This window comes from Ammospiza caudacuta, chromosome Z (assembly GCF_027887145.1).
Source record: "Ammospiza caudacuta isolate bAmmCau1 chromosome Z, bAmmCau1.pri, whole genome shotgun sequence".
NCBI lineage: Eukaryota > Metazoa > Chordata > Aves > Passeriformes > Passerellidae > Ammospiza > Ammospiza caudacuta.
In genome coordinates, this window is record NC_080632.1 from 49,342,118 (window position 1) to 49,357,875 (window position 15,758).

The following is a 15,758-nucleotide window of genomic DNA, read 5'->3' on the forward strand; positions in this document are numbered from 1 at the left end:
AGCTCCATGATGGGTAGCAGATGGCAGTATTGTACTGGTTTTCTAACTACCATGTTTTAAAATAAGGTTAGCGCTAATCCAAAATTCCAGCTCTATTTAAGCATCACAATACCATAGCTATGTCATGTGGAGGCTGTCTTGTGAGATTCTCCTGATATAAACAGTATTTGTAGGCAAAGAGCATATCAGAATGGTTTCCACTGGAAACCATTCCACCTGGAAAAATGTGCATCATTTGTAGCAATCAAAATTTTTGACAAACATGACACTCAAAAACAGTTTTTCAGAAATATGCTCAGGAAGTGAAGTAGTACAGAAGCCTATAGGGTGATTACACATCAGCTGGTGTGTTTCACTCCCAAGCCTGATTAAAAAAAAGTTTGAGATAAGCATGTTTGAAGGCTTGTCCTAAGGAAACCCTACCCAGCTTAACTGTACTACTTACTCTACACCAGCATCACGCAGCTTTCATTTTTCAGAATAAACAATTTCTCTTGAGAATGTATTTTTTTTTCCAAAGGAGAGCATCACTATTCTCCAGGATCCATTCATAAAACAAGGAAAACATTATAAGTGTAGAATATTCCAGAGTACCTCTTTTCTAAGAGTATGCCAGGGTTTCCATTTCTACTCATCTCTACTCTCTGAAAAGTATCACATGAGGACTGGGGGGAAAATATCAGTAGCAAACAAATAAGCCACAAATACCGAGTACTTCTAAATTTAAGTCAAGCAGATTAGCAGTGTGATAAACCATGAAAATCACAGCCATTCATGCAGTGCAGGTGTCCTGCAGCAGACACCACCTCTGAGTGACACAGAAAAGAAGGCAGAAGGCGAAGTTGTAGTTATGGATGATCACAACAGTCATCAGGACTCAGCAGACACTGAATTTTAGCAGTAGCTGTGGAGTACTTCACCATAAAGCGACTACTACTAAACAGAGCAGTTTTGTCATTAGAGATCTTGTATACAAGGGGAAATAACAGAAGACATCATAATCCACCTACCTGCCAAGACATAACTTTCTACTGACCAGTAGAAATAGAATAAAATATTAAGTCCTGAAAACAATTATCAATTAAAAAGCTAACTTCTGTAATTCTGTGAACACATTTCTCTTAAAAAATGGAACCATTTTCTGCAGTAGTGTTGAAACCTCAAAAGCACAGCTAAAGATCTAAACACAAACATATTAACAAAAAATTAAACCACTGAATTTTTATACTCCCTTTAATTATGAAGCAAAAGTACTTGAAATATCAGTATTTCCTAAGCATTGAATCCTATTTCTCATTACTAAGTTTATATTTTGCCAGCACTGCATTTCAGTGCTTGACCCAAGTGTTTATAGACATATCTAGGTAGTTTGAAAACATCCTACATTGCTATTAACTGGATAAGGGAAAAGCTAATAACTTTACTCTGGTTGCAAGCAGAACATGCAAATATTCCAGATAATCAGTATCAATAACACTTGGCACATTTGGTGCTCAATTTCAGAAACTTCTTAAAATAACCTCTGAAATTATAAACTTTCTCTGAAATCTGTCTTATCTCTCATGTACAGCAGCTCCAATTTATTAAAAAAGAAGGGTATGTAGATCATAAGTGTTATAAAATATGAGATCATAAGTCAGAAAACAAAAACCTATTCCTCAATTTTTGTTACAATTCTGCAAGCTCCCTTAGTACTTGCAACCACACAAGCATTGCTTAGTGCATGAACAACAAGTAGCAGGGAAAAAACCCTGAAATTTTATTAGTGAAAGACTTACCAAGAAGGGCAGACATATTCTGAAATATTCTCAGGAGCTCTGGTGTAAGATATGGACTATTCTCCAATGTCACTAACCTAAGAACAGGTCAAACAAAATGTTTAAGATGATGTATAAGTAACATTAAACAATCATTTTGACAGATGTAAATATTTCAACTTTGAGTAACCATCTATGTTATCAACAATGTGTAACAATTATCCTAGAGCATACTTCAAGCAGAGCAATAGTCCTCACAACACACTGATCAGTATAGGCACAGGTCTTGCCAAGGAAGGAAAACAAAGAACAACACCATACTGTGTTTTTATAAAGACAGCATAAGCGCTGAAATGCAACAGTGAGAATGTCTAAGTAGCCAGCCAAGGAACTTGGAGAAGGTGGGTAGAGAGGGATATTTACAGTGCAAGGACAACACATGTTGTGTTCTAAACCTCAAAGGAGAAGCTGTGACAGACCAGCTCACTCATTTATATTTTTTTTAAGTCCGAAATGAGGCATTATCTTACACTGTTTATAACAATTTAAAATTCCTGACATTTGAAAACAGTAGTTATAAATTAAACTTGCATTTGAAGCCGCAGCAACAAACTCCATTTTCTCCTAGATCTTCAGCATGGGATTACCACATTTAAGTAACATGTCTGGTTATGTGAAATATCTTAGTTATTTTCCTGCTCTTGGTTCAAGAAGCCCTCAAAGTCTAACTGTCTCTGCCAGCTCCCCAGATTTCTCTGATGCTCTGAGACATCTTAGAATATCATTCTTCTGCACCAACATCAGAAGAGCAACCTCAAGATCAGCATCATTAAGAAGATATAAAAGTTCTGAACTGATACAGATAAAAGGCCCCAATTCTATATTTTGAGACACTCTTGCACCTTTACTTGCTGCCACCAGCATTATAAATCTCAATTTTGCTGTGTATATAGAACGGAGCATTTGTAGGCTCTTTGTAATTTAAATGCTCATTTATAATTTAGATCAAAGGAATTGCTCACAATTTCAAGACAAACCCTATGTATTCCTATTCTTCAGAATTTGGTCCCCTCTTACAGCATCAGCTGCATCAGAAACAAATAAATCAGGTTCATGGCAAACTGAGCACAGTGTCCCTTCAGTCACCAGACAGTCTGAGATACAGAAAGTAACTTCCACATTTTATCCTTGTAATTATGACATCTCTTCTTGCAGCCAGCTCTGATCCACTGGCTCACTGTTCTCCCTAAGTCAAGCACACCAAATTGTTAAATTAGCTCACAGTGTGAGTCTAGAGTGTGAGTGAGTCTCACACATAGTGAGTCTAGACTTTTTGTCCTGCTACAGAACGGTATCTTCAGTATCAACTGCCTGAAAATGAATAAAAGACAAAACACGACTAAAAATAGCTGAGTATATAAATTTCCTAACCTCCTCTCCTCTGAGAAAAGGTATGATATAGGAGATGTCAAGGTAAGGTAACAAGAACATATCAAATTCAAAGGTTTTTACAACTGTTTTTTCTCCTGGGAATACAAAAATAAAGAAAACATTCTTACCACAGCTGTAAACCATCTTCCAGAAGATAGACATGTGGAGGCTGAGAAACATCTGTACTTAGTTGGATAACTGGAAGTAGAAAAGGGTAGAGATTTTGGCTGTCTGCTCCCAGTCCCTAAAAAAGTAAGTAATGTAAAGTAAGTAAGAAAATCAAAGGTGGAACTTGCTTCCATTTCACATAACAATAAAATAGCCCAATATTCCTAAGCTATCTCTCAACATGTCTTGAGAACTTTTGTTTTTTTAAACAATCCAGTTACCAATAGCCTGCAAAAAGAAAATATAAAGAACATACATTCCTAAAAACATTCACTGGTCGTTCTCTTTCTTGGAGAGGTCAATAGTTTAACAAATACCAGACAACTAAAAGCTGAATGTTTTACAGGTTACGAAAAAAATTACTCTTTGGTTCTCATAATTTACAAAAATATGTGCCATATTCTAATGCGTTTATTTTCATAGCTACCCAAAGATTCACAGGCCGATGACAGTCATTCAGTTTTTAAATGATCCACGAGACTTCTGAACAATAAAGAGTAAACTGGGAACAACTGCCAATCACTGAACAGCATTACAGAGTACTGTAATATTACTATTCAAGAGAGCTGAGGCTAGTGGAATGCTGAGCTTGCATAATTCCTGTATTTTGATAATGGAAAAGTTCAAAATATTTGGTACTTTTAAGTTGCAGCTTCTTTGTGTATTTATCTACTTACTTAAACAAACATGCCTTAAAGGAAAAAGATTTTTCTACAAATCTGTCTCATCTTTTTGTGACTACCTACACCAAGAGATACACCTTTTATAAAAAAAAAAACCCTAATATTTTAGTCTCCACAGGGGACTAAAAAAGCATTTCTACAGTTTGTTTATGGCAAAAATCTATTTCCTCTTCCTTTAAAGTTACACCACTTTGGAAAGAACCTTTATTTCTCCTTTCATAATATTTCCCTTTCACTTTCTCTCCACTGTTAACCTCAGCAATACCATCCTTTTAAGTCATGCATTTCCACAAGTTCAACCTCATTAAGTCTGTTCCTGTACAGACACTGTCATAGGAGACTTCTCTTGGTCTCTGCTAGTCCTACTACATTTTCTTTAAGACACAGCAGGGGTTGGAGAAGGCAGCATATAGTCTGTATTAAAGAAGTATCCAATAGCACAGATTCTGCAGGCAATATAACCACGTGCTGTTTTATCATCAAAAAACAACTGTAGCAAGTACTGACAATGTTTATGTGACTCAGATTCCTTACCCGGACGAGATGGATTAGGGTGGTTAGAATGGCACAACGTAGCATATTGTGCTCCTCACTCTGCTTCCATAGCAGTGGTAAATACTGAACCAAACATCCCACATATGGTCGTATCTGAAGTTCAGAACACAAACTGGTTTCTTAATATGTGAAACAAGACTAATAACTTATCCAAAGCATAGCTTCTGAAAAATATAGGAGCTGATTCTGTCTCAGTAAAAACACAGTTTGCTTAAATCTTTTTATAACACTGTATTCTTCATCTGTGGCTAAAGTAACTTCTGACTGCAGAGTAGTCTCAAACAAACATATTACTTATGGTGATATTTGTGCACAGCAAGCAAGCTTATGTAGTAAATAGGACACAAGAAGTACATAAAGCTTGATACACAGAGGTATTTTCATATTAGTATATTGTTAACTTTGACAGGATTCCTAAGCGGCATTCTTTAAAACCAGAAACAGTCCTAGTTAAAAAAAAACAACAAAACAAAAAACAAAAAACACAAACAACGGAATAACCTCTGGAGTCACTGAGCAGAAGTTGGACTGCGTAACTTTGAGAGCTTTGTCCTAGCTTGTATTATTTTCTATTATGGTCTTCAATACTAAAAGGTTAATCTATTTGTCTTTGAAAGTATTTAATTAGGAATTAACTTAAACACATTCAAGGGGTTTTTTCTCAACTTGTTTTTAATGCTGCATCTCTAAACTGCAGGGAAATCTGCTGTCATGTTGACTTTTTCTTCAAGGGACAATTACGAAAGCTTCATCCGGCTCTCAGACAGGATTACTCATAGAAAGATGAGATAAACTCAAAGACATGCATTATCTCTGTCCTTAATACAGTAACGCTGAAAAAAAATCCCAAACCATACCCACCACAATGGAACCTGAGACAAAAGGAGCCAACTATTCATTGCTTAATTCTGCAAAACCATCTTCTAACTCTTCATGTAAAAGCTGAAGCACATAATTTAACACTAAAGTACTGAGAATCATAATGTGTATTTGAAACCTGTCATGCAGTTAAGGAAAGTAGAGGCAATGCTGACCCATATCAGTATCAACAAGAAATTACAAATTTAACTGCACACTCCCTACGAGTGCAAAGCATTTTTCCCCAAAAATACCTTTTTTAATATGTAAGATAGATTAAAATATTTGCTTAGATATAAGACAATTAGAATAAATCACAAATAAAAGAATAAAATTGCAAGAAATGCCACAAGATGCAAAACTCCTTCAATACTCTAAAAGCTGATTCAATACAAAAAATACATTATTTGCATAACTTGAGGAAATTAGGTTAATATTTTACACAAAAGATAAATGAGAATTGAGAAGAGGACCAAGTAATGCCAACAGTGCAGGCATCTCTGACAACAACAACCAGTCTATTAATTGATGACATTTTCCTTCCACAACAAGTCCTCCTCCATGTTCTTAGGATAAAGCTAAAACTGAAACATATATTAAAATATACCTGCATATTGACTCTTTCAATCACACAGGACAGAACATGAAGAACATGCATTTTGGTGTCACATTGAGTTACTTCCTGAAGTAGTTGAAAGAGCAGTGTAAACATGGACTCCAGATACTAAAAGAAAAATAAAGAACCACAGATTAGACTATCAAAAATATAACTGGTCACATGAAATGGTACTTTTCCCATATGCTTAAAACTCTAACATGTAAACTTTGAAAACCCTTAAAAAGTGTGGAAAAATATTACTCTTTCATTTGCAAAAAAGCACACTACCCAATCCCTGACTAAGCAAGGTAAAAAAATTCAGATCTACCCCTACATACCAGTTCAAACATGAATTGTTTGAACATACACCATTTCAAGTTTTGGTAAGTGTAAATGTGGTTTCACAGGTAAAACAGGCTGTCTCTCCAGAAGGAGCACTTTATTAGAGTCAAACCAAAAGTAGTCTTCCAGCTTTTGCGCCAGTAAATAAAAGTTAAATATTGAACCAAAAAAGACATCTTAGAAAATTCCAGTGTTTACAGTCTAGAGGCACTCTGCATTTTGGTTTGTTTGCTCTCAAGAGAGTTGAGATTAACATGGAAGTCAAAATGAAATGAGGAAACACATCCGCTAGATTTGAGTGACCAAAATAAAACTTTGGCATACTTATCTCGTTCCACTTTTTACTAACTGACAACAATAATGACTATGGTAAAGAACACAAACACAGGAGAACTAGAAAGTGGTGCCTTTTAAAGGCATTACTGTAACCACACACTTGTATTTAATATTTTTAAGAAGCAGGAGGTTGGAAAGTACTGCATGAAGCAAGCATGTAGAAGAGCCACAGAGTTGTGTAGATGTATTTCTTAGATACAATTTTAATATATTCTTATCATAAAGAAACTTACTATCTGGCAACACTTGGTATATAAAGCACTAAACACACTGCTAAAAAGTTGTAATAGCATAATACTAAAATCTACACATTAGCAACTTTAACAGCAACAGTATGAGTATATATTTGGTCTGTGAAGACTGAACATACAATACAAACATGCACACACATCAATTATTAAATAACATAGTTCAAAATAAAATTGGAAAATATATTTTCCTGCTTTTCTCTATATATTTCTCTATGTATTCATACTCTTCAGAATATGTAAATGCTCTTACTGGTAAGAACTGGTCAGTTCTGAACTCAAAGTCATCTACTGGTAAACAAACATTAAGGAAAAATAATACAGACTGAAGATAGATACCAAGACTCAAATGAGCAAATATTTCATGGATACTCAAAAAACATAATGTAAAGAATTTGGTAGTAAGCTTAAAATTGGTTGTTTTCCAGTAATTCAGAATTAAGAACTAATCAAACAGCTTTGCAAATAAGGATATTTAACTTCAGTGTCGTAGCTGTCTCAATACGGACCTAAAAGACAAAAGTCAAGAAGCATCATACATACGTCCATTAAACATTTTGATTACCCAGAGAGTACCTGACAATATCAAATCACTTTATGTTTTGGAAATGGAATCACTCTGTGTTTTATCATCCTCTAAGAAATGTAGTGAGTTCATTTTCATTCAGTTTCATTTGAGTATCCTTTACATTTTATTTGTCATTGCTCAAGTGGTAGAAATTGAAAAAACTACTCAGGCATAACGTTCAAGGACAAGACGTAATTAAACAAGAAGATATCTACTCAGACTATGATAAAAACTCTTGCAATAGAGGAGGAATTTTACATGGAATTATCTCACAGCTTGCTGTCAACCAAGAAGCACAGAAACTAATAAGCTCAACAAGTTAGACTGTTCTTCCTGTAGATGCTTAGAAATGCCTTGGAAAGCAATAAATAAAAACAGCTGACACAAACACACTCTGGTCTGCTAAAACAAACACACTCTGGTCTGCTAAAGCTGTCTTTAGGAATCACAGAAATTATAATTATGACTGGCAATTGCTACTTTAAATGTATTTACCAAACCAGCAAAGTTTACTTATTGGTTGTTTGTTTTTTTTTAATGGGCTGGTAGCCCAGTTTTTAAAAACAAAAACAAAATAAACAATGGCAAAACCAGCATCTCGACTTCATCTCACCTGCTGGTAAACTGAAGTTGTAGCTTAAAACTACAGATTTGTACTCAACAGTTTAGCAAACAATGCCATTTATCATATCCTGTTAGCAGGTATCTTTAAAGCCTAAATAACCATAGAATCACAGAATCATTATGGATGTAAAAGACCTTTAAGATCATCTAGCCCAACCACCAAACCAGCACCACCATCAATAAACCATATCCCCAGCTGCCATATCCACACATTATTGAACATTTCCAGGTGACTCCACCTGTTCCAATGCTTGACAACTCTTTCAGTGAAGAAATTTTTCCTTATGTCCAACCTGAACCTCACTTGGTGCAGCTCAAGGCAAATTCTTCTTGCCCTGTCACCAGTTGCCTGGGAGAAGAGACCAACACACCTGGCCACAAGCTCCTTCTCAGGGAGTGATAAGGTCATCCCTGAGCCTCCTTGTCTCACACCCCCAGCTCCCTCAGCTGCTCCTCACAGCACTTGTGCCCCAGAGCCTGCCCCAGCTCCACTGCCCTTCTCTGGGCTCTCTCCAGCCCCTCAGGGCCTTTCCTGCAGTGAGGGCCCAGCCCTGGACACAGCACTGGAGGTGTGGCCTCAGCAGGGCCCAGCACAGGGGGACAATCCCTGCCCTGGCCCTGCTGGCCACAGCATTGCTGATCCAGGCCAGGATGCCATTGGCCTTCTTGGCCCCCTGGGCACAGCCTGCCTCATGTTCAGCTGCTGTCACCAGCACCCCCAGCTCCTTTCCAGCCACTCTGCCCCAGCCTGTGGAGCTGCCTGGGGTTGTTGTGACCCAAGGGCAGGACCCAGCACTGGGCCTTGTTGAACCTCACACCATTGGCCTCAGCCATGATCCAGCCTGCCCAGATCCCTCTGCAGAGCCTCCCTGCCCTCCAGCAGATCTGCACTCCCACCCAGCTTGGTGTGATCTGCAAACTCACTTCATCAATGCTGTATACTAAAGGTACTAGTCAAAGAATAACTCAGTTCTAGCTACATTAGTTCATAAATCACTGTAAGACATTTTGTCATTTTATTCCTATAAAACAAAAAGTTTGTTGCTCTTGGAATTAATTTTCCCACCAAGTCATCACTTATTGAACATTCAGGCCTCATTTAATGTATTTGACATTACTGTTCAGTATCTCCACAATTAAACATCAGCACATCTTCCCAATTATTTACCTTCTGCAAGACACAACAGACTTTAAAGGCATGACATCATGAAATTCTCTATCAAGTGTGCACAAAGTGAGGTATTTCTGTTTCATCTGTGATTACAACAAATGTGTAGTCCAAAAGATTAGCTATTTATACTTACCACTAAGTCACGGTCTTGAAGTAAGTTACGAATGGCTTCATATAAAATAGGTCTCAAGTCTGATTGGAATTTTACAGGAATCCACTGTCCAATCAGCCATATTACTCGTCGGCGTATTGGTTTATACCTTTAAAAGTAGGAGGAAAAAAATTGCACTTGTTAACTCATTACACTAGTTGTTATAGAGTACTCTGATGAAAAAGAAATCCAAGAATCATGATGAAAATGTTATTGCCCAAAACAATTAAAACACTTAATTGTTCAATATCAACTTCAGTGCAAAAACTGAACTCTCCATTAAAATTCTTCACAAAAAGGCTCAGGAAAAATCAGCTTAGTCTGAAAAAGATAAGTTTCATCCTAAATGACTGAATCTTGAATGTTTCTCCCTAGGGATGCAGTTCATTCTACATGCAGCCCACCAATTAAAAAAATAAAAATAAATGTTACACTTATTACTGCAGTCATGGTATCTACTGCTTTCACTACAGTCCCCAGCAATTCCCTTGATATCCTATTTATGCTCAAAAATTTTAAGTCAGATACAATTTAAAAATGCAAACTTAAGGACTGCACTACAGCAACTGTCAGAGTAGTTCACTTCATCAGTCTAAAACTATTCTAAGAACAGACATTACCTAATCTTGCACTAGTGCCACAACAAGGGCACAAATCAAACAGCTTTAGAGTCGATGGGAAGAACAAACCAGAACAATGATAGAGAAAAGCATTTCACAGAGCTAATATTTTTCTCCACTGATGGAATAACTCATATTTATATATTTAACTTACAGATGTATAAAGAAAGACAAACCATATTTACAGAATTTTAACTAATATATGATTATCATAAATGTGGTTTTCACTTGAAGAATTACTCCCTTGTAAGCCATCAAAAAGACATTTAAACTGAAGTTATTGAGGTTTCTCTACGTTTAGTAAGTGTGTTTTATTAAGCATTCCCATAACTATAAGACTATAAACAAAAAACATCTTCAGAGAACATGAAAGTTGTGGAAATGGCATATATAAAGTAATTCATTAGACTGGAACACATATCTAATATGGAGTAACAGTCCAGTGTTGCTTTATGTTTACTGAGTGGCAGTGAAGCATAAATAACACATACCGAAGCATGACTTACACAAAAGACTGCCTTATTAATGCACCCTTAGTTTTGTTCAAGAAGCTGTGATGATACAACTTTTTTTACTCTTAGAAGGCCCATATCTGACACCTAATCTTGCAAACATCAGAGTATTTTAAAAACTAAGTGATTTTATTGAGATTTTTATATATATCTGTATTTTTTAATATATAGACCAATATCACAAAGAAAAGTTTTAAATTACATGATCTAAGTACATAACTGAGTGCTGACAGCAAAGATTTTCAGGTCTGGTCATAGGTACTATACTTTTAATACATATATCCTACCTCTGCATATCTATATTATTCCTCTCTCTCTACATGGTAGAGAAAATACAACATGTTTTTGAGATTTTTTTGGGGTAGGTGTGTGTTTGGGTTTTGTCTGGGTTGAGTTTTGTTTGGGTTTTTTTGGAGGTTTTTTGTGGGTTTGTTTTTTAATACTGAAGTTTCTCATAGGTGCTCATTTTTGAGGTCCTATTTTTTCTACATTCACTATTTCTGGGAAAAGCTTAGCTGTTTTTTTAGCTTTTTTTTCCAGAAGATTAGCTTTTATAAAAAGAGCACACAGTGACTGAATATAGGTCCCCCACTAAGCCTGGTGGACCTACAGCTCACATAGGAAAACTATGGCCATCTCTGCTGCATTAGTCATAAGACAGTACCTTTAAGCAGTCTGGACTGCATCAGGTTGTCCAAGTCAGAAGTACTTTACTTTCTCTCTCAGGAGGAAATATTGCTTTACAAGTGAGTAATTGCAACAAAAAAATGTATTCAGTAACATACTTTCATGTTATGGAAAAGTTTCTCATTAATCAGCACAAAGCATCATTGCAAGTGATAAATCTGGCAGTGCACTATTTCTAAAAATCTTTTAGAACTTTTTTTTTAATTCCATATTTCTTCTATTACTGTGGTCATGGTTGATGGGCTTACTATCAAGGGGTAATGAAACATTCAGAGAAAACAAAGCATTGCAAACTCCACACTCACTGCTGACAACACATAGGTTTGTGTTTCCAAACATCAACCAGTTCTGAACAAGCACACAAGAAACCATGGGACATTCTGTGGGACAGCAGAGGATGCTCTCCAACCCACTCTATCTGAACTGCATATGTATTCCCAAAGCTGCTGTTGAAGCAGTACTCCATTGAACCCACAAACACTGCCTTCCCTTATTGCCATGGTGGTCTCCTATGACGAAGGCAGTAAAAGCAGTTAAAGTAAACAGGGTTTCAAAATTCCAGACAACTTCTACTGCAATTCTACTACAACTTCTTCTACTTTTGTCCCCACAGGAACTTACTTCATTCTGGGATATCTCAAATGCCAACCAAATGGTTAAATCAGGTGTCTTCCTGACTGTATACAACTGTATCAACAACAAAAAGCTTATCAGTTTCACTTATGCTAGATGGGTGAATACCATAAAAATGCCATAGCCAGCACAGGCTTCTAAGATCATGGCAGCTTTATTTGGAGACTGCTGCTGGAGGAGCACAACAGCAAATGAACAATCTTACACAAGATCTCCCATTTTTTCCTGCTCTTCTGACATTTAGCCTAATCATTAGAGTACTTGGCAATTTGAAAATAGTAAGTAAATCTTAGTAAAAAAAAACAGTCTAATGAGAAGAAGAATAAAAGCATGAGGAGACAGCAAGTAAACAACTGTGGCAATCATTCTTTGACACTAACATAAAGTTATACATCCAAAAATAAGTAATTAATTGTTTCAAAGTTTATTGTAGTAGAAAAAAGCAATTTAAGTTCCACTCTACAGGAAACTGAACTCTCTTTGTAAAAAGAGCATTTAGAAATAAAAAACCCGACTAGTGACTCATTATGGAAAATCATTTACAATTTATAGTAGCTCCTAAGGGTATAAGGAAACAAATTAGTTTATGTTTCACATAAAAATTGCCACTGGTAAGATGAATTGCAAATGTAGAAGAAAAACATAGTAACAGTCTTCAAAGGACATTCAGGTCACTGCTGATGACTGTGTTGAGAAAAATAGGACATACTTATTTAGAGTCAACGGCTGATTTGAACTTGTCTGATAAGGATTAGCATGCACAATAGTGGTCATTGTCCTTCCCCTAGGGAGTAAGCTTCAGGGAAAGGGAGGAACAGTGTCTTCCAGATAGTTACAAAGAGTGACAGCTCAGTCTGTACTGAGATGACAAAAACGATCTTTCAAAATACCCCATGATATCCACTGAACAATAGAGGTACTGCTGTGAAGGCCATCCAAGTGAGGGTGACCTTGGTGAGAAGGAAACACCACAGCAGATGGACTGCATAAAACTCTTCATGCAGAAGAAGGTGCAATCATCCACACTTTACAACACAACCCAAACCATTATTTCCCCTCTTTATTGCAGTAAAATTAACTGATCAGAATTACTGATCAGTTTTAATTTCAATTTAATTTTTCTTCTCTTTAATTTTAAATTTTCAATTTAAACTTAAAGAGAAGAACAAATCACTATCTTGGCTAAACTACCATTTTACAGGGATGATTTCCACAGACTTCATTTGAACTCTGCTGCCTAGAAGTCTCTGGAGGCCTAAATATCATTTTTTAAACAAGCAAAGGTGATTATCCTGAGAAGGTTTAGTCAACTCTAATGTATGCAAGAAGACAGACAATGTACTTCTACAGAACCCTGAAATATTCACCACACAGTAATTTAAATAAGAACTATCAAGAACACTGTCACTTCTGTGACTGCTATCAGTTATCTGCAGGCATTTCATACCTCTCCTCATTTAGTGGATATGTTTCAAGCTGAGTATTTTGCAGCTTGGCAATTTTTAGGCATTATATCTTATCAGACTTGTATCAATCGTCTATATTTAAATGATGAAGGCATAACAAATCAAAGTGTTTACCTGTCATGAGAAACCTGTAGTTCTGCTAATAGTTGATTTTTAAACCATTGATCAAAATCCACACTATCAAATAGTTCATAGGCAGCCAGTCCAACCGCATTATACACTGGGGAAAAATGATAGTTATGCATATTGTTTACTTCAATGTTAACTTTTTAATATTGAATAATCAGGTTAATATTCAGACCACATTTTCATAACCTGAACATAATAAAGAAAACAAAACCAAAGCCTATCTTTCTAAAGAAAGTTTTATCAGATCATGATGAAAGGAACTCTGGTGCAAATTATTAGTAAAAGAAAGACACTACAGAAGAAAGGTTAGATTCTAAAAAAAAATAGAAGTCAAAAGAACAATGAGGATCTTATTCTATCATCAAGGACAGTTCCATAAGAAACAATTATTTTCTTTTGCCATAAAATCTCCTCACTTGTAAAATGGACAAAGTATCTCTATTTTCTTCAGAAAATATTGAAGGTCATTTACTTGGCACAGCAGAAAGAACAGGACAGTAAAGGAGATTGCTTATTTCAGAAAAAAACCAAAAAGCAGTGTATTTTTACATAAACATTTTCAAAAGTGAAAACCAACATCAATGAAAGGAGAATTAGGATTTAGGTCCCACTTTCCAAATGACTTTAAAAAAATCTTGCAAATTCTTCATGCATTTTTTAAGAAGTAAAACACATACACGAAAGTGGCTCTGTTACTTCAAAGATAAAGTAAAATTTAATTTACCAGCATCTTTAATCAGTATAGCATTGGTATTTTCCACGTTGGTAGATCCTACAAGCCAAAGTTAAAATAAATAAAGTGTCACTAAAACAAGGAATGCAAGCAACTTGGCAGTTCAGTTTTGATACTCTGTTCAGTGACTACATCAAAATTTCTGCTTTCACACCCTATTTTTGACTTACTTCTCTGGAGACAAACTTACTTCTTTGGAGACAAACATTTTTAATAACACAACATACATATAAGTCAGAAGGGAGTATTTTAAATTAAAAGACTCAAAACCTGCAAATTGCAGACAACTGTCAATCACATAGTACCACATCCAAAAAGGTCATAGACCTAGCTCCCTGATATTTTATATATGTGTGCCTAAAACTAAATATTTTGTGAAGGCATCCTAAAACCTACGCACAAAGTACTTTATGAACAGATTTTGTGAAGGCAGAAACCACTCTCAGAAAATGATTATTTATTTTATTTTAATAGAATGTAATGATCCTTTCTGATAAGCTCAAATACAAAATACTGTAACTCAACTAAGACAGCTGGGGGAAACAAACTGAGCTGAACTGACAGGGGAAAAAAAAGTCACTCCCACTTATTATCTTTCCTGGCCATTATAAAACTTAGTTTGGGGGCAAAGAATCATAAGGTAAAACAAAGAAAATATTAATCACTCATCAACTTATGAATAATTTAGTCTTCATACAAAAAACCCCTAAATTTTCAAGCAGATTCTTCAGATTTGGAAAGTCATCTAGACTCTAAAAAATGACAGCTTAACCTAAAGTTTTTCTTTTAAAATTTTTTCTCCCTCCAAGATTTTAGCAGAGACAAAGCATGAACTACCTTGCAACATTTGAACAGGAAGTTCCCAACTATTAACAACCCAAAGAATTCATTAAGCTTGCGAGTAGATCACTGCTAAGAAAGCCTGAAACCTCTTAAAATTAGAAATGCCACAACATTTGTCAATTATCTAGAATAGTTACTATAAAAACAAAGACCCTTTAGGACTTCCTCCTCCTGGATACACAATGCATTCTGTTATGGTAGGTTTAGAAATAATTTTGGAATATTAACATGTACTTTCAAAAATACAGACAGAACGCACTATAAAAAATTAGATGTTACAAGGTCAAATAGTTTAATAGTTGACAAGAGTATGTTATGAATGTAAACAATTATACATTTTATACTTCTCTTATTTTTTTCCATAACTTACCTTGTAGACTGTGAACCATTTCCAAAAGAACTGGGGTAAGAGTCTGATTATATTCATGAAAAATATCAATAAAAAGGACTTCCATGCATGGCTGAAAAATTAAAAGATCTGGTTAGAATCTATCAAAATAAAGGCAAGTAAAATACATTTTATGCTAAAATTTTAAGTGCTGAATACCTCACGCTGAAAGTCACAATTTAGAACACAAGAGTAGCAAAATTAATATTGTAAGAAATACCACTTTTTTTCTACTATACTTTGTGCTTAACTCTAGC

General features: G+C 35.6%; 1 protein-coding gene across 1 annotated transcript in view; it reads right to left on the minus strand.

Moving 5' to 3' along the window:
• IPO11 (importin 11) overlaps window positions 1–15,758 on the minus strand; it is an 84,537-nt gene that overhangs the window by 36,934 nt on the left and 31,845 nt on the right. Inside the window, exons 15-24 of the mRNA XM_058823356.1 lie at window positions 15,484–15,574; window positions 14,262–14,309; window positions 13,523–13,628; window positions 9,473–9,599; window positions 7,452–7,485; window positions 7,230–7,270; window positions 6,060–6,176; window positions 4,574–4,687; window positions 3,317–3,432; window positions 1,779–1,855 (exon numbers count right to left, since the gene is read on the minus strand). Of these exons, the coding sequence (XP_058679339.1) occupies window positions 1,779–1,855; window positions 3,317–3,432; window positions 4,574–4,687; window positions 6,060–6,176; window positions 7,230–7,270; window positions 7,452–7,485; window positions 9,473–9,599; window positions 13,523–13,628; window positions 14,262–14,309; window positions 15,484–15,574 (871 nt within the window). The remainder of the gene's footprint in view (window positions 1–1,778; window positions 1,856–3,316; window positions 3,433–4,573; window positions 4,688–6,059; window positions 6,177–7,229; window positions 7,271–7,451; window positions 7,486–9,472; window positions 9,600–13,522; window positions 13,629–14,261; window positions 14,310–15,483; window positions 15,575–15,758) is intronic.